The sequence below is a fragment of the Colletes gigas genome, unplaced genomic scaffold (genome assembly GCF_013123115.1).
Source record: "Colletes gigas isolate AHSC1104 unplaced genomic scaffold, ASM1312311v1 Colletes_gigas_Sc00011, whole genome shotgun sequence".
Taxonomy (NCBI): domain Eukaryota; kingdom Metazoa; phylum Arthropoda; class Insecta; order Hymenoptera; family Colletidae; genus Colletes; species Colletes gigas.
In genome coordinates this window covers 297,873-322,189 of record NW_025106640.1, presented here as the reverse complement: position 1 = coordinate 322,189, position 24,317 = coordinate 297,873, and the positions used below count along the sequence as shown (strand labels likewise).

The window sequence follows — 24,317 nt, the reverse complement described above, 5'->3', positions numbered from 1 at the left end:
GCTACGAGGAGAGGAGAGACAGCCAAGGCTCTCTGTATATCACACGTTTGTACGCGCGCGCGCGCACGTGCGTGTACGTACACGTATGCAGTGTGGGTGTGTATAGACGCGTTCAGAATCTTCGATCTACGTACGGAGTCAAAAACATCGAGTGCACCTTACGTGTTCCTAAATTCCGGTTCTATCAAACTGATAATGTTTCTTCGCTACGCCGAAACATAAACAAACCTGTAAATAACGAACAATTCGCGCGATTTTTCTCGCTGTTTATTTACAGGTCAGGAAACATTGTACAGGATACTTTGTACTTCGAATCGACTATATAGCATGGTTGGTATAAAGCCCGGCAGACGCTACGCAGGCATGACCCATAGAGTCATAAAATTCTAGACGAAATTATTGCCGACCGTGTCCAGACTGCGACACAACAATGAAAGTATTCCTACCTCTGCTCCTAAATGTATGCACCAGGACCCGTATTTCCTTTTCGAAAAGTTTACCGTGAAACTACGACTCACGGTAAATTAGGAATATTTCAGCAAATCGAAAGGCCCGTAAATCTCTTTCGGCGTCCCAAGACTTGCGTCTACATTGGACACTGGCACGTCTACGAGGTGTATCGTAAATGGAAAACTAAGCGTGCACTTTGGTGCATTATTAATACCAATGGGGAACGTTTGCAAAAAATTTGTTGTATTCTTCGTGTATATGCGTGTGTCCATGCGTGTTCCTGATTATACATACATAAGTATGCACACGCATTTACAGTTACGTAAGACGCCTTTTGTTAAAGGCATGTGAAATAAACCAGAAAAGAAACTCACCGTTTGAAATGCTCTCGTATGCGATCCTCTCGGATGTTTTCCGGCAGATTTCCAACCCACAGGTGACGTGTCTCTCTAACCATTTTGCTCCGAACTCTTCATTTGGGATCGGATGTTGTGGTATCGTTTGGCGGCACTGTACAACGACACACAACTTCGCCCGACGCTAATCACGGCACTCTCACCACACCACCGATATTCAATACCGCCAGCGGGTCGGCTGAGAAAAAAACCCTCTTTTTCTCTCCTTACTCCCTATTTACTCTAAATTTTCCTCGTATTCGCGAGAAATCAATGATCCGTGTGGTACTCCGAACGATACAATTGATTTCCAATTCGATTTACGAGAAACTCGTGTAGCTCGCGACGCACACGCGACAAGACGAAGGAACCGTTACGTGTATTCCACGACGAAGGAAGGAGCTTCCTCCCACTTCGGCACTCTCAATTTAATCACTGGCAACAAACAGATTATCACTAGTCACTAGCCGGAAGGTAGTGACCCCAGGCAGGACGAGTGCTGTCGTCAGGGCAGCGCCGTGGAACGATCGGCCGATAGAAGAGGGTGGCTACGGAGCTCTCGCGATAAAATTTTTGCGTCGCGACGCACGCCGACGACGACGACGACGAAGAGGAGGAAACGGAGCCTCGATAGTGGACACCACTGGTGACAACGGCTACAAAGATCAGGACCGTTGCCGAACACCACATCGTATACCACTGAATCGCGTATGAAGAAAGGCGATTAATCACACGTCACACCAAGCACACCGAGCACAACGCGCGGGCGATACATCCCACGCATATTTGTTGAGCAGAATCACACTCGCGTCGATCTACGTAATTTTATGCCTCGTTCTCGTCGTACACCAACAAAGAGGCTACGTACGCTGAAACTCTCGCGGTAACCCCACTAAAAACAATCGATCTACCGACGATAGAACCGTTGCCTTTTCTTCCTGTTAAAATTTCAACGCGTAACCTTTCCGCGCACGACACTACTTTTTCTTTCTTTCTCCTTTTTTCCTCCTTTCCTTATTCACTTAGCGTAGTTGCTTCCTATCACATCACTGAATTTTCACCGCTCATACCTCGTTAATGGAATTATACGTCGAATATACATACATGTGTACATATATATATATATATATATATTTTGTGAAAGCGAGTCGCGGCTTCTCTACCTTTCTCGCGATCGAATTAACTTGTGTCACGTAACGTGCATTAATCGAAGAAATTAAATCGTATTGGCAAACTCGATCGCTACGATGCACGTTTGTATATGTACGCCTTAAACGCACTCACTTCGTTCACTCGGGCCATGTAACGCGGATGGAGCTGACTTCGCTCCTCCTCACTGCACTACACTACTCGGAGTGACGTCACCGTGGCGGGAGCGTAGTATGGCTCGCTGGCTAGTATCTCTGTTTGGTCCGGTAGTGGGGAACACCGCGTAGGGGAACGAAACGAGTCTACCTCGAAAAGCGGCGGCGGCTTGCAATCGCGATCGTCGCCCGCCAGCCGGTGAAGTGCGCCCCTGGGTGGGGGAAACTTTTCGTGCGTCCCCGGAGGGGAGAGAGTGGGGAGGACTCGTTCGAATCGAAGCAAGGACAGGTAGGGAGAACTCGGGACTCCGGGAGAGAAGGGATAACGGGTCGAACGAGCTAACCCGAACCCCCCCCCGAGCCGCGCTCGTCCCTTTCGAGCCGGTTCTATCTCTCTCGCGGCTACCTCTCCTCCCTACTCTTCCCATCGCTCCGATCGTCGCTCCTTCCCCCCTCGGCCCCTCTTAACGAATCGCCCAGCACCCCGTCGTCCCGTCCTCTCTTCGCCTCTTCTCTTTCTACTCTGTCGCTTCTTCGTCCTCTTCCTCCTACCTCGTACCACCACCGCCGTCGCCTCTCAACCGCCATCTTTGTTGTACGCTCTCTCTTTCCATCCTGCTCTCTCCAGGGCCGGTTTAGGGGCAGCCAATTACCCGGGGCATCGGTACTTTCTACCAAGAATAAAGACGGAAAATCGGATTATTACGAAAATAAAAGTATTTAACTGTGTGACGTGCTCTCTAATCAAGGAAGTAACGATCAAACAAACGCGCCGGCTCGATGGCGCGTACGAGCCAATGAAAGATGCACATACCTGACCGATCGCTTTGTCTGCAAATACCATAGATCGGAATTATTGTGGAATAAGTCATCTAGATCAATGATGTTTTCACGCTGTACTACTATTTTTTTCTACGACAGAAACAGAATGTGAAAAAAAAATGATTAATACATGCATTTGAAGATATTTTCGTCGTATTCGAATAAACTTATTTAAAGAATTCATTTATTGTAAGAAACAATCGGTAATGAATTCGCAAGTATAAATATTAAACATATATGAAATACTAAACAATCTAACAGATAGAAATAGAATGCAAACTAGTTTCTTAATTAATATTTAAATACTATTAAGAGTTTGATTTTGTATGATATTTTAACCGTTATGCGATTCTGTCGAATTCACTTGTATTTATTTCTAAAACACGGTAAAAATATTCAGATATAAATTAAGATACGAGAATAATAACTTTTTGCGTTAGGTAGGGTGCCAGGGTGCATTTAGCCGAACCTGCCCCTGCTCCATCTTGTTTCCGCTAAAATCGCGTCAAAGTCGTAGATTCATGACGTCGATGTAGTGCCTTCAACTTCACAAGACCTACTGTTCGTTTATCCTTTTGTGACGTACCTTCGTCTCATGGTTCACGACGGACTGCTCATACGGAATTAACTCTATTGGCGACAATACTAAACGTCCGTTTGTCGGTAGAGTACGTCATCGAGGTTAGAGAAAGCGATTTCTGTCGGACTCGAAACGCTACGTCCGAAAACGGAGGCAATTTCATGACTGTTTCGTACCGAGAACGTTGTGAGAACGTTTCGAACGAGAAACGCCTATTGCGTGTTTTGTGCTGGTGATTTATAAGACACCTCCTACATAAACCGTGCCCATTTGAAGATTGTCCATTTCATTAAAATTAGATCTTATATTTTGTTAAATAAACTCATAATTATTTGTGATATTGTTATAAAACTCAGGTTGATTTATTAAATGTAATATTTGTATTATATACAGCATAATACAATTGAAGAAATGTGTAAACAATTATTTACGTTTTTGTAAAAAATCCCTAAAAACCTCAAATATTTCACGTACGAGAAATGTTACCTCATTATTAATTTCATGTGAACACGAAATTGTAAACTAAATTTTGAAGTGTCTTGAATAAATTTGTTTTAATAAGAAATAACCTGGTCTGTTATTCACATCTTCAAATGGAATAGAATAATCCTAAATTACAGTTTTAATATCCATAGTAGTATTGATTGCATGTAAATACAAAGAATATTAAGTCTACTGTAGAATTCCCCAAACTTCTATAAACCGAAATCCATATATATTTTATATTTGATAGTTCCATTAAATATGTCATAAGAATTATCTAGAACGATAATTTACTACTTATCGCACAATCTTCTTCTTTCATTCGTCATTGGATCATTTACCATATGTAATTTATTTATCTAATGGTTATATGTAAGTAGCATGGACGTACCTCGATCCATAGTTCAGGAAAATATACGAATACAAATATTTAATTTTTACGTCTGGTGATAACGATGACATACGTATTGAAACCCGTTGTACTTATGTATATTACGTATGTATACATCTACATATATGTGTTGTAATGAAAAATTCAAATCTTTTCAAAGGAATTAATTTCTACTATTTTTATTACTTATTAAAACACATGCAATTATGAAATTCAAGTACATTAACCTGGAATTATATACATATTTTCAACGTATTATATTCAATTCGTTTGTACATCCGAATCGTTCAATTCTGTAGGCCTACTGATCTAATTAAAGGAGTCGTGCGAAGACTGACATTCAGCGCCATCTTTGGGAGAAAAGTGAACAACTTCAGTTACCAACAGTAAATAGAAACAACAATCATGTATCGAACAAACAAAGTTGTTTATTAGATACACTTGATTTCATGTAATTGTTACCTCTCATTATCAGTCTTCACGTAGCATTGGTATCTAACCTTGTTCACAATATTTTTATTTGTAACTGGCGTGTATCATCAATAAAAACAAGCGTTACTGAATTTTTAATTATAATTTAACTATAAAACATGTCTGTCACGTACAAAAAATACTCTGAGATCACAGAGAATTTGGATGAACCATCGGTTTTATCATCAGATGCAAACGAGCGAAAATTGGCTCGTAAACTTCGTATTCAACGACGCTTAGATGCCCTGCACAAGTAAGAATTAAATACAATTTTGATTGTAATATTTAGGTCATCAAAATTCTATGAATATATTCAATGTAAAAAAATATAAAAAGTTTATTTTACATTACCAATTTATTTTAGTACCTAGAATCACTTCCTCCTAGATTGTACCACTAATTGCAACGCATCTTGTGTATTAGCTATCTATACAGATGACTGAACGAGTCGAGTATTTGATTTCAGGCAATCGACAGCCGAGGACACGGAAATTGTGGAAATAACGCCCATCGAGAAACAAGTACTCGAAAGTATAAACGCTTTGGAAAAATTGGCCCTCGAAGGTGGCGAAGTGGTACGCGTGATTTGATAATTTTGAATAAATTGTAACAACATCGAATTTTTTTTTTTTAATTCGAACAAGCATGTCTTTATTCTCAAAACTTCGACCTCAATATTTCGTTCCTTTTCGGTGATAAATAAAAATTATGAATATCAGTTTGTTACAAAGTATGCTGAGTTTATTTTAAATAATAATGGAGCGTATATTCGTAGGTTTCCGGCGTGAAAGTAGCGAACGATGCAAGGGAGCTGCAAAGGCGCAAGGAAATGCAAGAGACGAGGGAGAGATTACTGGCGGCACTCGAAGAGGAAGACAAAACGTGTACGGAGAAGTACTTCGCGATTAGCCAGAAGTGGCCCGAAATTCTTGCCTGCAAAGACCCGTTAGATATTCACGACGAATTGGAGTCTCAGAATGCCAAGTGCCTCGAAGTCCTGGATAAAAAGGATGCCCTAATCGCGGAATTGAAGCAAGAACTGGAGAAAGCCGATCTAATGTACGCTGAAGAAGTGAACAACCAAAACGAAGATATCGATTTGCTCATCGAAAGGATGGAAAATCAAGTGAGTCTTTTAAATTAAATTTTTTCCATAATAATTTTGGATAATTACAAATTTTGTACAATCTTTAACGAGGACCGTTTTCTGCAGGTACGCGCAATGACCAAAGCTTACCGCCACGAGCTGCAGATGGTCGAGAACGTCATCGAATCGGAGCGCAAAACGCTTCTGACAACTTCTCAGGAAAAATGGGAGGCACTGTTGCAAAAGTACAAGGAAGACACCGTGGAAGCGAGGGAGAAGAAGAAGGAAATAATGCGGGACTACGAGGAAGAAATGAGGAAAGCGATTACAGAACACCAGGAAGAGTTCAGGCGACTGAAGATCAATTTCGAATTAGAGATACAACAGCTACAGCAGGAGGTGCAGAACATGAAAGCTTTGTGCTTGATGAATGTCGAGAAATTGGATTACAATTACGCGGTGCTGAAGCGTCGGGAGGAAGAGAACATTATCGTGAAGAACCAACAGAAGAGAAGAATAAACAAGTTGGCAACAATATTGGGAAAAACTGTTTCACTTCTGGGAAAAATTTTAACGGGAGATTCTGGGGGACAAAATAAGACGAAAATCAAGAATACAAATTTGTCGATCGAGGCTTCGTTAAGAAGTTATTAACGTTTGAAGTTCCGACTGTAGAACGGCAATCTGCGAACAGCTGCGTGCGCACGCTAGCGTATCGACAACCTTATAGTTTCCTGAGTGAGAACCACTATCGTGCGCACGCAGCTGTTCGCAGATTGCCGTTTTACAGGCGAAACTTTAAACGTTAATAACTTTTTAACGAAGCCTCTATCAACAAATTTGTATTCTTGATTTTCGTCTTGTTTTGACCTATAGAATCTCCTATTAAAATTTTTCCCAGAAATGGCCGAACATACTCTATTTATAACAAACTCCATTTGATGAAATTTAATACTTGGATCTCAGGCTTCAAGATGCTATGAATGGTTTTAAAAAAACGTACACGGATTTGGAGGAATCGACGAGACAGGAAATTCAAAAGCTGACGAACGAAATTTTGAAATCGCAAAAAGCTATAATAGACCTGGAGGAGAAGTCTAATTATTTGGCAACCGTGAATGATAGAAAATATATGCAGATTTGGGATATGAATATCGAGACTGCCAACGAGTTAGTTGACAAGGTACATCGAAAATCGGGCTGCGAATGAGAAAGTTTCCTTTAAACGGGCGTGTTTCAGATTTTAGGGGCGGACAGAATTATACACGAGCAGTTGTTGGGAATAGAATGGGAACCACCGACGGAACAGTTATTGAGAAAGGAAGATCTACCGTCGTATTGCGGCGCGATGTGTGCTTTGAAACAGGGTAAAATTTTTGTCGCGTAATTGCATTCGTGGATAAATCTTTGTTTACGATTTTAGAAAAAGAGGAGGCGAGGAAGAGAAAGACAATTTCCAAGTCGTACGAACCGGCAACGACTTTGGATGATATCAATTTGGAACGACGTCTGCTGAACCATATTTCGAAACTAATATCCGATCATTGCGATCATCTTATAGAGGATACTTTAAAGAACCTACTGTCTAACTTCGCGGAGAATGACAAGTTACTAATTCGATTGGACAAAGTATTCGAGGTATTCTTCCCATTAATCATCGGTATCTTTATGCCTAAAACTGGGAAAAATTTTAATGGAAGATTCTCGAGGCCAAAATAAGACGAAAATAAAGAATACCAATTTGTTGATGAAAGCTTCGTTAAGAAGTTATTAACGTTTAAAGTTCCGTCCGTACTGAATTTTTTTCTCGAAAATGCGTAGGATTTCGGGGGTATGCCTACTCACCAAAAATGATTATAATTGACCCCTGCAACTGAAAATAATTTTTTTAGAATAATTAAAAATTTTTTAATTTTTCGAAAAATTTCACACATTCTCGAATTTTTTTCTCGAAAGTGCGTAGGATTTCGGAGGTATGTGTAATGACTAAAAATGATTGTAATCGAACCCTGCAATTGAATATAATTTTTTTAGAACGATCTGAAAAATTTGTCCACCTACTCAAATTTTTTTCTCGAAAGTGATTAGGAATTGGAGGGTATGTCTATCCACCAAAAATGCTTATAATTGACCCCCACAACCAAAAATAATTTTTCCAGAATGATTTGAAAATTTTTAATTTAATTTGTTAATAACTTTTTAACGAAGCCTCAGTCAAGAAATTGATATTCTTGATTTTCGTCTTATTTTGGCCTCTAGAATCTCCCATTAAAATTTTTCCCAGAAATGGCCGAACACCCTGCATACATGTATTTCTGTGACATAACGTATCGATTTTTTTATTTTCATATTATTCATATTTTACACACTATTAGCGAAACATACCTAAATAACATCGTCGATGAGCAAGGCAAATTATATACATATATTACTAAAAACTTAAAACTTTTATCCTACTTAAAATTTCGAACATAAAAGTTTTTAAGTTCAAGTACTTTACAAGAGAATATATTGGATTAGTGGGTGGAGTAGCTGCTTCGTAAGCGGAAAATCTGGAGTTTAAATTCTCGTAACCGCAGATTTTCTTATTCAACTTTCGTTTTAAATAGTTTAATTTCGTACGATTTTACTTGATAAATATTGTTCATACAATCGAAAAGAAGTTTACATTACATTTATAATTGAAATTTTCAGGCATTAAAAATTACATCCGAACAAGATCTTCAATTTTTATTAAACTTTTTCTTACCATATGCGTACTGTCCCACGTGCACAATAAAAACTGAGACCACACCGAGTATTTGTGGTCAATCTGGCGAAAATACAGAAACTTCGTCCGTGTACGTGATAAAGCCTAAATTACCTATAAATTTATTATCCAGTTAATAGAATTGATTATTCGTATAATTAAATTGTGAATATTGAACGCCAAACCGCAGAACCACTTTACCCTCCGTTTGCGGTAACGATGAACCTAATCCGGAAGAAGATAAATTAGTTGCAGCCGTGCAAGAAGCACTTTGTTGCACGAAATTCCGCGACAAAAATGAAACAACAATTGAGAGTAGTACAACGGAAACATCTTCGACCGAAACATCATCCGAGGATGTGCAGATTCCGTCTGTCTGTGTTGCAGAAGGCATCGTCGAAGTCGTCAGTGGTATAAAATAAAAATTTAATCTTGTTCTCTATATGTCTTTCACCAATGTCTATGTCTGTCACTAATAAATTGTCTTGAACAGATGGTAAACCAAAGCGACAGTTGACGTGCGACAAAGGTCACTTATTGGCAATTAATACGGAATTTGTGGCCAATGCCTTGAAAGAATTCATAGAAAGATACGAATTTGTTAAGAGAGAAGAAAGTGTTGTACCTATCGCTAAAAGAATATTAAAAGTAAAAGTCACAGTGTCGCGAAACATAACGGATAAAGATATTACTGAATTTTGGCAACGGTATAAAAATATCTTTTCAGCAGACAAAGAGAGACTCTGGGATAACCTGTTGGTTGGTCTAAAAAAATATTACGAGATGCTGAAAAAGAGGCATGAATTAAATGCTGAAACTGAATTTCTGAGAAAGCAAAATGCAGAACTGAGTCATTTGTTAAAAACTTATACGTCAGAGGTAACTGCAAATAATATGAGACACATAACTTATCGAGTACTTTCAATTATATGTAACTGATTTTCAGCCCAGAACTGTGGAGTTAACAGAAAGAGATACAAAACTTCTTCAACATATACTGCAAGATCAAAGAAATTACACAGCATGAAGTATCATTTTCAACATTATATATTTTTCAAATACTGTTTAAATGGACATGTGTATATACATTCATACAATACATCAGTACCGTTTTGTGCTATATCGTTCAATAATAAAAACTAGAGAGAAATCAAATATTTCGTATATAGGTTCAAATTTTGATGAGACAGATTCAAACTTCTTGTTTCGAAGTTTCTATAAGTATCATGTTGAAAATTTTACGATCTTTCGAATTATATCGTTTGCATAAAACAACGATCATTTAACTACAATTGACATGTTCCATTCTCTAACATATAATACGCGCTTCATTTGGTCTGATTTTGTATTTTTTATATAAGTATTTTTAATAAAAATGATATCAACTTTAATTCAGTTTATCTCAAATATGTATTTACATTATACAATAAAAAAAATAGTTCAAAAAGAGAGGTATAAAATCGAATACATTACAAACCATAAATGCTTATGAATGAAATTACAAACAACACTGTCTATATGTTGCTTTTATACATATAGTCGAGTGTTTTCTTTTTAAACTCAAAATCGAGTCGATCTGGCGATAGAATTTTCAAATTAAATTCCGTTATTTAAAAAATAAAACATGTACATCCGAATGATTAATGTATGTATTAAAATAGACATATTAATTCTCTCACATTTTCTCCTATGTCTGATTCGTGAAACCTCCAGGTACAAAGTTGTTCGATAATGATTGAACAAGGTTTTTCGAATTTACACCAGTTTTAGGCTTTTTCCAATATGGAAAGAATCTTTTCTTTTTTTGAATCTTTGCTTGCTTTAACTTACTAGTATGTTTCTTTGACGTTATATGCTGTAATGTAATATAAACTGCATCATTAAGAATAACAAATATATTTACTTGACCTTTTTTAAGCAACAAATTTAACATACCACATTATATTGTGCCGGGGAATTAAAGATCTTGTTGCACATGTTGCATGACAGTGATACACCTTTAGAAGTAGAGTTCTCCTGGATATTCATGGGGGCTGATGCCACTGGACTGCCAACTTCTTTGCCACCCCACCCACCTAAGCATCAATGTGCGATCAACACTATCTATGTATCACAACCGCTGAAGCGGTCAAATGTGATAATAAATCAGCTTGAACACTACATTCATGCTATGGAGAAAGCAACCATTAATGTAAATAGTTTTAACAAAAGGCGTAATTAAAAAATTTTACATGTATATGCGTATACATACATCTACAAATGAGTCCTTATAAGTTAAAAAAAATGTGTCTTCGATATATCGAAAGTATATGAACTTGCTTAAGAAAACGTCTATGTGAACATCTTTCAAAAAATTATACCTGTTGCATTTTTTTTAAACAAGACAAGATTTCGTATTTATGAATTGGTATAAACGAGTTAAAACCAAAGTTTTATCATTAATGTGAATATCACTGAACTATAAGCGTAATTTCTGATCTGAGATTATTCCTAATGAAATTATTACTTGATTTTTAGTTTAGCAAAGCTCGAATCCGAAACTTTGCGAAAACTCGAAACTCTCGAAAATCTCGAAACTCGAAACTCCCGAAACGTGAAACGCGTATTTCTTTTTTTTTTCTCAAAGAAGTATCTATTTTAACAGATTTGCTTGATGAAATTAAATGTAAATTACAATGTAAATAAATAAATAAGCAAAGGAAACTTCAAACAATAATTATCTCCAATAAATCGATCATTTGAAGAAGTTATGGAAATGGATGCAAGGTATGAATCTGAATAAACGATTATTGTAATGAATTGACGAAATCGCACTAATAAAAATGAGTCTGAAGTTTAAACACAAACTCAATTGGATTACTATTAGTTCAATAAAAATAAATTCATATTGTCACAATATTCTAGTACGTTATTTATACAAATTATTATTTACCTGAGTTTCGAGAGTTTCGAGTCACAAAAATAACGTAAAGTTTCGAATGTTTTCTCTAGAAGACACACATATTTACATACATATAAGGGCCCTTAAGAAATTTACTTCGTCTTGTTTTCTATTAAATAATAAAAACATAATATTAATAATTTGTAATGGACTTATGCTTCACAATAAAATTATGATTGAGAAAATTGTTACATACCATGAAAGTTATAAAATGTTGTTAATTTTATAAAACATAAATAATTAGCATCGTTCAAGCTTATTTATTCGATAAAAGGGAAAAATGCACGTGTAATTCATACATTTTAAAAAGGAATCCAACGAAGGGGAAGAGTCAAAATATTTTGTGAACAATATGAACTTTATTAATTATATCAAGCAACCAAATGTCTCTCAATTGAGCTGTTTTTAATGGCACTATGTTCACAAGCAAATAAATAATAAATATACACTTTCAGTCTGACAAAAATAAATAATAAATAATATGCAATAAATAATAATAAATAATAATAAATAATGAACAGTAAATAATTACACATAAATTATAACAAGCATGAAAATATCACTAAGCATCACTGCTGAATTAAAGCTATTTAAACATTGATCTGTGGATTTTATATTAATTTATAGAAACAGGTGGAAAGAAAATGTTAGCAGTAGCATTAAGCATGCGAATATAAATAAAATTAAGCAGTAGATTAGCACAACAATATTTTTTTCTATTATTTTTTCCATGCACATAGCACGACTATATCTAAACCCATATGATAAAGATTTTCGTACCATGTAGGGTTTATTACCTCTCATTGTTTTCTTTTTATGCCTGATTCCTATAAAAAAGAATGTCTCTGAATCTGTTATAAATATAGAAACGTAAAAAAAAAGTTGGTAATTATTTACAATAATGCAAATTTATGCTATTACAAATAATTACCAAAGATTTCAATTTATAAAATACCGTTCAAATGTGTTTGAAGTTGTTGTATAGAATTTAGACACACATTACACACATTGCATTTTAGTCCATTCGTTTCCTCGTCCTTTGTAAATGCTACTTTTGTTTCTTCGAGCGATGCCATTATATTTTTGGATCTAATCTATAAAATAAGCGTGTATGTCTATATTTCTAACCTACAGTATTTTTTGTTTCCTGCTTCAAAGTTTATTTCTCTTATTATATGTGCATTATCTTGTGTTTCAATTTTCTATAAATCGCATAGTTTTGTCTGCATATATGATTCCATTTTTACAAACCTGTTTAGCATGGCGAGCACCTTGTAAATGCGTGTCTAATACTGTTTGGCTTGTAAATGAAAGGTCACAATCATTGCAGCGAACAAAAGGTTTTTTTGTAGGTAAATTACCCATTATATTATCTACTACTGCTTTAGTTACAGGATCATTGAGACTGCGACTCATCATGTCTTCAGAAGATACAGCCATTATTAAAACTAAAAGTTTAACATGAAAATTGATTAATGCAATGCACATATAAATACACTGACATTGTATTGTATTGTATTGTTATTTTACAACAATACAATAGTTAAGAGACGAACTAACATGCTACATTGTTACATGTACCATGTTATTAACATGATACATTAATAATTACAAGATTATGATCTTTATTAAATTAATTCCAATTAAAAATTATTGTTTAATTTTGTCAAATTATATACTTTTGAAAATTATTTATATGGAATGTTATTTTGAATGTACCTATTTGTAATCTCGAATATGACTGTGACCGAATTCAATACTGTTCAGTTCGTGTAGTAAACTCTTCGATTTTTCAATGAAACTCCAAAGTTATTTAGCGGGCAGTCGTGTTTATAAATGAAATAACTTTTCCCTTCAGTACATTGAAGTATCGAACACGCAAGTTTTCGAGTTGGTCGCCTGATTTTTTAGGAACATTATTCCAAGGCGTTACAGTTTGAAATTACATTCGATAGGCTGATAGGCCCTCAGAGTTCCTAGTATGTCGTCACTCAAGGTGCGTTTAATAATTGCAACACGGATTGAAATACATACTGCGCACAATTTGGAAGAGATTTAAAATTGTTATCAATAACATGTGTTCTTACGAGAGACTCTTTACGAGTCTTTGCTAAATAAAGTATCGGTGAAATTAGAAGAAAGATACGTAAATATGGTATTGTAAATTTATTGTTTTATAATTCTTAAATAGTTGTTAAATGATTGCTGTTTTCCTTATCAAATTTCAGTTATAAATATTTGCTTCGTCGGATATTTAGCTTTCTACTTTTGTATGCATCTTCTACATATACATTATTTTTTCATATCGATGTTAACGAAGTTATCGAGTTCTTTAATCGTATAATCGAAATTTGTACGAGATGTATACGAAAATTTATAATCTCAGAAAGAAAATGCGAAAAGTGCATGCTACTCATAGTTTCTTTTCGTTTATGCAATACTTTAATAAATATCATACGAGATGGTTGAAAAGATCAGATTATATCATGATGGAATCGACATTATTCGTATCGAGAAAGTTTGTCTCTTAAAATATGCATAAAATCAAACAGGTGAATGAAGCTTTGCGAGAGATCGATCCAATCAGCGGTTTTCGAAGCGCGATGTTGGACGTAGCGGAGTATAATATTCGCGGCTTAAGAAGGGCAGCCAATTAGAAAAGTTGGGGAATATCGTCGGTCGGTACTTAGGCGCGTGTGTTTGTCGAGTGCATATAGGTGACGGTCGCGAAATATAGTCGCAGCCATCTTATATTTTGTGTCGGAGAAAAACAATTTGGCCGTACAAATGTTTCGCGATTGTCCGTGAAGCCGCTCGTGAACGGGAGGCGTGCGCTCGATGAGGCGTGACGTTTTTCGACCCTAGCCCAGACTACTACATTAGCAAAGGTTCGTAAAACGATGCTTTCTTTCTCGACCGCAGCGAAAGCGACCCCCACTCGTGAAGTGCTCGCGAAGAATCCGGTTTCGCAGTCAAAATATTCCGCCGTTTCTCCCGTCGCTTTTTTTAAAAATAGAGTCGACCGTGTTGCTCGCTTCTGGGCTACGTTCTGTTGACGACGGCATCGTGCCGTCTTGAAGCGCTTCGCGTAAAAGTTATGCAATCAGCTGATCGTCCAGCTACCTTCTGTCACTTGTCAAAGATAAATGTCAAAACGATTGGTCTAACCTGACATGCGTATGTTCGTAGTCGGGCACGCCATGAACCGAATTTACAAGACTGTCCACGTTGCACGCAACTTTTTTGCGTTTTAACGAGCGTCTTAAATGGCGATTTATAGAGGTTCCCTGTCACACAGGTGGATTGGTACGCGGGATATGAGCAGCTTGTCAAGCGCAACCTGACTCTGCTCCCCCATCAAGAAGCAGTGCAGCAGCAGGAGCCGCAATCAGAACAGCTGGCTCAGCAGCAGCAAACCGACATAATGACATCCATGTTCGAACAACAAATCAAAAGCGAGCCCATGGGCTTTTATTCTGTTGCTTCGAGCCGTTCAGATGGTTCGAACTCTATGGTGAATCTGTCCGACGACCGTGAGGATCTTTCTCAGCAAGAGGGTCATCCTCAGCAACAGACAACGCTACAATTAAGTCAACAACAGGGTCAGCAACAAACTCAGCAGAGTCAGCAAGCGCAACAGGGACAACAGCAGAGTCAGAGCGTGCAACAGGAGGCTCCGAGCCGTCAATCGACGGGACAGCAAACTGTTAAAGAGGGTTCAAGGTCAAGACCACAGCCTTGTAAAGTATGCGGCAAGGTGCTATCTTCTGCTTCGTCGTATTATGTACATATGAAACTTCACTCGGGCAACAAACCATATCATTGTACAGTATGCGAAGCCAGTTTTTGCCGTAAGCCATATTTGGAAGTGCACATGAGGACGCACACAGGAGAACGACCCTTCCAATGCGAGCTATGTTTGAAAAGGTTTACGCAAAAGAGTAGTCTTAATACTCATAAACGAGTGCACACGGGAGAGCGACCGTACGCCTGCGATATATGTCAAAAACGTTTCGCAGTGAAGAGCTACGTGACCGCGCATCGTTGGAGTCACGTCGCCGAGAAACCTTTAGTGTGCGACAGATGCTCTCTCACGTTCACGTCGAAGAGTCAATTCGCAATTCACATCCGTACCCATACCGCAAGTACTACGTACGAGTGCAACATCTGTGGACGTACTTTTGTACGTGACAGTTATCTCATACGGCATCAGAATCGAGTACATCGTGATATAAATCAAAGCAATACGAATCACAATCCACCGACGCCTCAAAGCACCGGCGGCGGAACGCCGGGTACAGGTTTTGAAAGCCCGGTCTGTGATTTACGTTACAGCGAGGGACCCTCTTCGTTGGATGGTTTGGCAGGATCCAAAGGAGGCATCGCGGCAGAGATTGCAAGTTTAGCGAAGCAAAACAATCTTCAACTTCCTCTACCACTGCTACATCCGCAGACTACCAACTAGTGTTTAGACGGCAGTATGTCCGAGTCCCTACCGCAACACCAGTCACCGCAGCAAGTAGTATGTCCCACCTCGGCGTCTTCGCCATTCACACTTAATTCACCCGTGTCTCACGAGCACACACCATCGCAGAGTGTCTACCAAACGACGGGCTCTTCCAGTTCCTTGGATAGCCTCAACTCCCAACTCTACCCGCAAATGTCATCCCCTATAGATTCATCAGAGTCGCATCATCATTCGCATCAACTGCATCGCGGCATTCCTCCACCAGGGCTTCACCCTGCACTCTATCTGTACGCTCAGTACTCGAATACGAGTCCTCCGATCTCGTACACCGAATATATTCAGCGCAACAATTGAATGCCAGTTTATGCCAGCAATGACGATTTTTACCACGAACGTAGCGACGATTCGCGCGACGTCAGCGCTCTAACGCGGGCTCTTCGATCGCGTGTCATTTAACGGTGCTGGTTAAACAAAGTGCCTAAAGAGCATCCGCTTTCTGGATCGCGACGGATGCTTGAACCCAGTCGTGGATTAATAGTACTAAAGAATTTTTACGCACCAATCTTGTTTCGATTTAAAAAGAAAAAAAAAAAAGGAAGACGGAAAAGAATTGAAAATCAATTGTAAATTGATTACCGTTTTGCACGTATTCGGTCACCTCTCGGTCCATTTAATGGATTACTACGTTGACGAGCGTAATTTTAACGAGAATTAAATAGCACCGTTCGAAGGGACGTACTCGAGCAGCGATCGATAATTAACCTCGACCTCTGAATTTTCCTCGTTTTATCGATCTCGTCGTGGTACATCGATGTTAGCATAAACTATCGCGTAACGTTTCTACACGAGTTTTCCAAGTTTCCGCACTTCTTGATTTACCTATTTTTCAATCACACTGCGAGTACATATACATATATATATATATCTATGTGTGTATATATATTATGCGCGAACCATTATACGCATAACATATTTATATTATATTTTTAAAGGAGTTTAGTCACTTGGATCTGTGATATAGATAGTAATTATTATCTACAACGTTTAAAACTATTGGTTTACTATTTTGATGATATCAAAACGAGGAAAAAAAAAGTAAGCAATGTCACGGAGCGATGTAGCTGTCAGAATTTAACGGACATTGGTCTCTACCGAAGGTGTTTGGTAGACACCCTACTATTACTTTTACAAACAAACAAAAAACAAGAATATTACTATTACTAATGCTGCTACTATTATTATTACTACAACTACTAGTACTACTCTTACTAATATTCTCACTAACATTGCCACCACCACCACCGACATTTCCCCAACTATATATTATTCTCACTATTCTGATTATTATCATTACTATTACTACTACTGTTATTATTAGTAACACGCAAACGTTACTTCATTTAGTAACGTGCATAGTGCGTGCATTGGTAGGACCCGTGACACAGTCACCATGGTTTTTTTTTTTAGCTTTAAATCTTAAGTTTGTTTTCTTCTTCTCATTTCCCCCTCTCTTACGTTTACTTCTAATTCTTTCTTCCCTCCACCCCTATCCCCGCCTCGGTTCCTTCCCTACCCCCATTGTACTAATTTCTGTATACCTCACCGCGTACGTATCTGAACGATAGAAACGTTTCGGTGTCGGTATTCTTTTATCGCGTAGGACAATTACACAGCTTTGAAATCAGTTCCATGGGTGTACTTACTTTTCACATATCGAAGTGTATTGTACACACAGATACATATTGTATATACGTATACATATACATACGGATGTATTATAAAAACGATGAGCGGATGTGCAGATCGTGTTAGTTCTAAGTACTAGGAGTGTAATAGCAGGGCTGTTGATATTTTCATTTTTTTTTTTTCTTTTTTTTTCTCTTTTTTTTTTTAACTACTTTTAGAGATTAGTTTTAGCGACTATTATTATTATTAACGTTCTGATTAATACGATCATCACGATTATTGTTAATCTGTTATCACTAACGCCACAAAAGCTTAGACACAAGCGGGGGAAAAAAAAACCATGACAGCCGCGAAAAGTTTTCGTCTCCTTCGGGATTCTGCGTACGATCCAGCGCGACGGTCCGTTCGTTTCGACGATAAAACGAAAATAGAAGATCGATCGCACGCGCGCGTTAAATAACGGAACCAAGAGCGCGCGAGGCGTCGTCGCATGCGCGCGCGCGTCTAGTGTTTACGAATCGACAACACAACGGGTAAAAGTGGGTACGCGAGTTCGCGATTGCGATTCGAATAGAAACATAACAAAAATGGGGAAAAAGCAACAAAACCAAGAAAAAAGAGAAAATAACATTCGCGCTAGCGTGCCTCGAACTTCCTTATATCGTAGATCCTGTCTCGACGGTCTTTTAGTCTTCACATTGAACAAAACTTAAAAACAACAAAAAAAAAAAGCAAAGAAAAAAGAAAAAAATGAAGAACAATTCTCTGCGCGCGTATGCCTGAGGCTTTTAATTTAAACGAGACGCGAAGTCACCGGGTCAAGACTGATTTACTCGCAAAGGATTGCGAGCACAGAAAGAGGAGAGGAGGGGAAAAAAACGATATTTGTTCTTTGTTGTTGTTTTTGTTCGTGTTCGGTTACGCGTGGCGCGTGTATTACGCCTGCATCCGCGCGGAGGAGAGGAACCGATGGTTTCTCTGTCGTTTCTTCCTCGCGAGAAGCGAAAACATACTTTCGTGCGTTTCGTTCGGAATGCTAGGTGCAATGAAAACGAGAAAAGTGTCGTCCTTCGTGCTGGCTAGTCATTGTGCAGCTCTATGAAATATTAATTGTACTACAATGCTGTGATTTAAAGCCTCCGTGCATATGTTCGCGCAGCTCCTAATTATTATAGCGATACATATTTTGTAGCTTGTTACGACTGTAAATACAGTAGCTAGGTCGTAGGAATACCTAAGAAATGAAAACAATTGCAGTTTCGAATCGATCGGTCGATCCTTCGTTACGATCTCTTCACTTCTTTCTCTCTCTCTCTCTCTATGTTCGATCTTTTTTTTTATTTTAGTTCTCTCGCCCCATCTTTCCCTTTCGTTTTCTCCCTTCTTTCGCATCTCTTTCCGCCTTTCTTCGATACATGTGGCTTTCACGGTGCTGGGCAAGCAGATTCTTTCCAACCGTGAAAACAATAAAGAAACCACTTTCTTTGTTGCGTATATTGTTATTCTATTGTTTGAAATAGAAATGTTCGAGTTGCTCGCTCTCTTTGGAATAACTTTTACTCGGAACTTTTATTGGGTTGTCCGGATAATTTTTGTCGACTGTTACGATGCAGAAATGATATTTTTATAGGTATATACTTTATATTTATCCGCATGTGCCAGTGAAAAACTATCCAAGGCAAAGATGAGTAAATGTAAACGATAGATCATCACGTGATTGGAACCTCGTTTGTCGTGTTGTTCTTGCAAGGGGTGCATTATTTAAAACTTTTAAACAATTTTTTAGGAACTTTCGAACAATATTCGAAGGGGTTAAATATGTTTTTAGACTACTGCTAGATACGATGTTCTTCCCATTAATTAATCGTTGTACATGTTTCCTATATTGTTACTTTTTATTGCGTGAGAACCTCGTTCATTGTACTGTGTTGACAAATGGAAGGGATGGTTATTTAGAAACGAGAAAAATTGGAGGTGGAAAGTGGGGGTATACTGAGTGCATGGGTTTCCTTCTAATTATTGGATTGGTCACCTCTATCTTTGCTTTAATTTTCAACTTCACTTTCTTAAAATTATCGAGATTCTACTGTAGTTGTTTAGCAGGATCCTATTACAATTTTATCAAATATAAAAAATTAATTTTTTTCTAACAAAAAATAAACAATATTAACAGTATCGTAATTTATTGGGCTTAGCTTATTCCAAAACTTGTAATTGGACATGCAATCCATCTGATTTTCTATTCTCAACGAAACATAAATTTAAATTTTCGAGGACGATATTTTTGGCATTATAAGTGCCTCTGCCAATTTCCGTATCGTGCAGTGTGCGGGTTAGTCTCGATTAGCGTCTTACTTTGGTCATCGTTGGTAGCTTACGTACCTAGTCGACTGATACAGTCTGCAATGAACGCCTATGGGCGTTCACCAAATATACTCGGATAAGTGCAACCATCAGATTTCCGCACACAGCGAATGCCAAGTGTTCAAACCTTACCATCGAAAGGGTTAACGTACTTTGTCTTCTTCCATAATTAACACTAGAACTTACCGACAATTACAGTGTGTTTATTTGTACCAAAGAAATTGAAACGATAGATACGCGAAAAAATATATAATGCAATGGAATATTATAGAAAATTATGATAAATTTTCAAAGGTAATTTTGACTGGTTTGGTAGTTCTGGTGTTAAAAGGGTGTAAATCGGAAACAAATTAATTAATACATTTTTTTAGATTGTACACGCAAGTCGAATGTTAATAACTATTTTCACAGTGTACACATGTTCCAATGTCACTTGTTGAAAATCGATATATGCTTTCTGGACAACCCAATATGTGTTCTATGGTATTATGTTGTTTCTGTTCGTCTACCTTAGAACGTAAAAATTACACGCGATACATTTCTTCTCATTTTATACGATATTTTGTTTTACGGGCAAATATAGTCTGGAACGTGTTCTCGATGATTTGTAATATTTAACAAATTGAATATTTTTTACTAATATACGGAACAACGGATTGGAAAGAAACTTTTATCGTTTACATTTACATCTATGTTTTGTGAAATTAATCGACGATCTGTTAAAATGCGGAAAATTACACGCGAAACAGTAAAGTCGCGCGCAAAAGTATTCGCTCGTTGATGAAATGTATATGAAAAATGATTTTTATGCTAGCTTATTTCGATATATATTTTTCTGTGATAATATCATGATCTTTTCGTAGCTTTTAATTTTATGGCTGAACCAAAACTAAGAATTTCCCAGCAAATGCTTTCCTTTTTATAGTATTTCTTTGTTATAAAAATCGAGATTCACCATCGATGTTTCAAGTTTCGTTAGATATTTTTAATCTACTCGAACGATCGGATCGTGACCTATAATTAATTCCTAATTAATTCTTAAAAGCTTATCGATTATTCGAGCAGCATGTTTCGAATTATCGCTTGCTTAGGAAATTAAATTGTTTTATGTTGTATCTAACTTAAAAATTTGCCTTTAAACGATATAAAAGTGGATATCTAAGCGAATGAAAATATCGATGGGACTCTCCACACGTGGAATGGCGACTTCCCTTCTCAGCTTCTAATGTAACGCCGCTATTTTATTAGAAAAATATTTTATCTGAATTCTGTACCGGATTTTTCTACACGCGTAATTCTTTTACTATTAGCGTATACGCGGATAAATACGAACTTAATATTAGTAGAGATATGCACGAGTATCACCTTTTCGGGTCTCGATTTTCTTGTAGTAACTGTACTAACATGAATTCGATTTGTTACTCGTAAAATTTTGAGTGAATACTTTTATCGGTAATTAGAACACGACACGGGAGGGAAGGGGTGGATTTTTCAATGAACGAATCGATTTCGATAAGGAAAGGATTTTTGATCAACGAACATACTATTTATTAACGGTAGAGACCATATCGCGCGAATACATTGAGACTATACAGGGTGTTCGGCCTGGGAAAAATTTTAATGGGAGATTCTAGAAGCTAAAAAAGACGAAAATCAAGAATATCAATTTCTTGACTGAGGCTTCGTTAAAAAGTTATTAAAACATTTCAAATCATACTGAAAAAATCATTTTTGGTTGCGGGGATCAATTACAGTCATTTTTGGTGAATACACATACCCCCGAAATCCTACACACTTTCGAGAAAAAAATTCGAGTAGGGGGACAAATTTTTCGGTGAAATTAAAATTTTTCAGATCGTTCTAAAAAAATTATATTCAATTGTAGGGGTCGATTACAATCAGTTTTGGTCATTACACGTACCCCCGAAATCCTACGCATTTTTGAGAAAAAAATTCAAGAAGGTGGTCAAATTTTTCGACAAAATTAAAAAATTTCAAATCGTTCTAGAAAAATTATTTTTAGTTGTAGAAGTCAATTACAATAATTTTTGGTGAATACACATACCCTCAAAATCCTTTGCATTTTCGAGAAAAAAATTCAGGAAGATGGACAAATTTTCGACAAAATTGAAAAATTTCAAATCGTTCTAAAAAAATTATTTTTAGTTGCGGGGGTTAATTGCAATCATTTTTGGTGAATACACATACCCCCGAAATCCTACGTACTTTCGAGAAAAAAATTTTTTTCCGAAAATATACCGTGTGGCCGGAAATGTTTCTATACCTTTTTAACGAAGCCTCAATCAATAAATTTGTATCCTTGATTTTCGTCTTATTTTGGCCTCTGGAATCTCCTATTAAAATTTTCCCCAGGGGTGGTCGAACACCCTGTATATACGTGTTGATTTTCGTACGAAGATCAAGGGAATCTATTTCAAACAGTATTTTTTGTTCGAAACACGGCACGTCGAAGCATTGTCCAGCACTGATACTTCGTAGCTCCCGGATGAAGTTAACGATCTCAATAATTCTGACCGCAACCGCTGCGGACGTATCTGATTGTGAGAGTTCACTTTTTATTCGTGGCAACTATATTGAATATCCGTATTTTTCATACGAAGAAGGGAAGAGGATAGGTCCTTTCTTCGAAAGTGCAAATGTCGGACCAATATTAAGAAAATTTAAAAAAAGAAAAAAAAGAAAAAAAAGAAATGGAAAGAAGATCGATAGCGAAAATTAAAAGTAAAGAGGGCGGGGAAGCAAGCAGGCAAATCAGAGAAACAAACATTTGCGAACTTGCGAAGTCTACGAAACGAACGAACGAATTCGAAAATCGTATCCATGGTCGATGGAATATTTATTGCACGGCATAGGAACACGTGATCGAACGCAAGAGTTGTTTATTTGTCGAAGGAAATCGTTGTCTTCTTTTTCTTTTTTTTTTTTCACTGCACTTTTACCTTGATTTCTTGTTTTTACAGCGTGTATCGTTAGGACGCGAGAAACACGTGTATTGTATTTTAGATTAGAGGTGTTCCAATTACTCGAGAGCTATGAATTTGATAGCGATAATAAAGTGACACTTAACCGGGTAGTACCCGAGTCGTATAATTACAATTAACTGCTCCAGGTAGCAATAGTTACTTACATTACAATTTTTGCTACGAAATACTCAAATTTTTAAAGAATATTTTGCAGTTTTTATTTTATGTAGTAAAATACTTTGCATATACCGAATAGAAGATAATTGTATTGTTTATTATTAGACTGTAAATTGTATTGCATTCAGAGCGTCTCCGAATATGAAAAACGTGCACCAAACGTATGCAGAATGCATGCATTTATGCAAAATAAAATATTAATTTATGGAATATATTCTGCATTTGCATATGTTTTCCATATTAGCGTAGGCCATATATGCGTAAAATCCACAGTCCACCTCATATAATAAAGTTTAAATTATAATATTACGTAAATGGTACAAATTCGTGTAAACGGTATTATACTTTAGTATTACTACTATCCGGATAATTGTCACGCAGTAATGGGAGTAATTCTTATCTAGATAAAGATTTCGAAAAAATCAATCAAAGATGAACAGTTTTTAACGCTTTCCTTGCTTATAAAAAAATCCAATTTGAATTATATAATCAAATTATGTTTCATCTTGAACGAATAAGAGTCGATTACAAACAAATAGTTCTCGAGTATGTACACATCTCTATGCATCGCGTTTAACCGTTTGACCGCAGACAAGCGTAATCATGCTCCTCGCTTATTTTCCTAGATTATTTCTACCCGTTGTTCCAAATGCTTGCACCGCCATTCAGTCGATTCGAATGTTGTTTTTAGAAGCGGCATTCAGTTCTGAATACATATAAAAATGTCCAATAAAATCGAACGAAAAATGCTCATGACATTTACAAACATAGAAAGATAGCGTGTTTCATGTTTCATTCTGCTGCCTTTAGGCGCCGCTTAATGAAACGACATCTGCGGTCAAACGGGTAAACCAGTGGTTCTTAATCGCCGTGAAACCCAGCAGAATGTGCCATGAATATTTGGCAAGAGATTTAATGAATTTGTATTTTCTAGCTTTCAAAATTCTTACTATAATTATTCACGG

At 37.1% G+C, this 24,317-nt stretch overlaps 4 protein-coding genes across 6 annotated transcripts in view; 2 read left to right on the top strand and 2 right to left on the bottom strand.

Annotated features, from left to right (window-relative positions):
• LOC122398428 (protein split ends-like) overlaps positions 1-2,284 on the bottom strand; it is a 108,718-nt gene extending 106,434 nt beyond the window's left edge. The window contains exon 1 of the mRNA XM_043398261.1: positions 825-2,284. Within this exon, the coding sequence (XP_043254196.1) occupies positions 825-907 (83 nt within the window). The 5' untranslated portion in view covers positions 908-2,284. The remainder of the gene's footprint in view (positions 1-824) is intronic.
• A 375-nt stretch (positions 2,285-2,659) lies between these two features.
• Positions 2,660-13,632, bottom strand: LOC122398623 (zinc finger protein 385B-like). Of its 2 annotated transcripts, none has more exons than XM_043398695.1 (6): positions 13,393-13,632; positions 12,925-13,121; positions 12,629-12,767; positions 12,471-12,500; positions 10,668-10,807; positions 2,660-2,820 (listed from the first exon to the last, which is right to left on the bottom strand). In XM_043398695.1, exons 2-6 carry the CDS (start codon positions 13,111-13,113, stop codon positions 2,785-2,787), a joined length of 534 nt encoding a protein of 177 aa, XP_043254630.1. In that variant the 5' UTR covers positions 13,114-13,121; positions 13,393-13,632; the 3' UTR covers positions 2,660-2,784. The 2 variants fall into 2 exon arrangements, with proteins under 2 accessions (XP_043254630.1, XP_043254629.1); XM_043398694.1 differs by lacking the exon at positions 2,660-2,820 and adding an exon at positions 10,279-10,587.
• On the top strand, positions 5,016-10,052 carry LOC122398622 (dynein regulatory complex protein 1). The gene is made up of 11 exons (XM_043398692.1): positions 5,016-5,149; positions 5,363-5,471; positions 5,672-6,022; positions 6,110-6,507; positions 6,950-7,166; positions 7,224-7,350; positions 7,407-7,621; positions 8,678-8,823; positions 8,923-9,143; positions 9,226-9,611; positions 9,679-10,052. The coding sequence occupies exons 1-11, from the start codon at positions 5,016-5,018 to the stop codon at positions 9,757-9,759; spliced, it is 2,385 nt and encodes a 794-aa protein (XP_043254627.1). The 3' UTR covers positions 9,760-10,052.
• A 94-nt stretch (positions 13,633-13,726) lies between the features above and the next one.
• On the top strand, positions 13,727-21,884 carry LOC122398621 (zinc finger protein 32-like). Of its 2 annotated transcripts, none has more exons than XM_043398690.1 (2): positions 13,727-13,828; positions 14,972-21,884. In XM_043398690.1, the coding sequence occupies exons 1-2, from the start codon at positions 13,826-13,828 to the stop codon at positions 16,136-16,138; spliced, it is 1,170 nt and encodes a 389-aa protein (XP_043254625.1). In that variant the 5' UTR covers positions 13,727-13,825; the 3' UTR covers positions 16,139-21,884. The 2 variants fall into 2 exon arrangements, with proteins under 2 accessions (XP_043254625.1, XP_043254626.1); XM_043398691.1 differs by lacking the exon at positions 13,727-13,828 and adding an exon at positions 14,308-14,561.
• Positions 21,885-24,317: the final 2,433 nt, after the last annotated feature.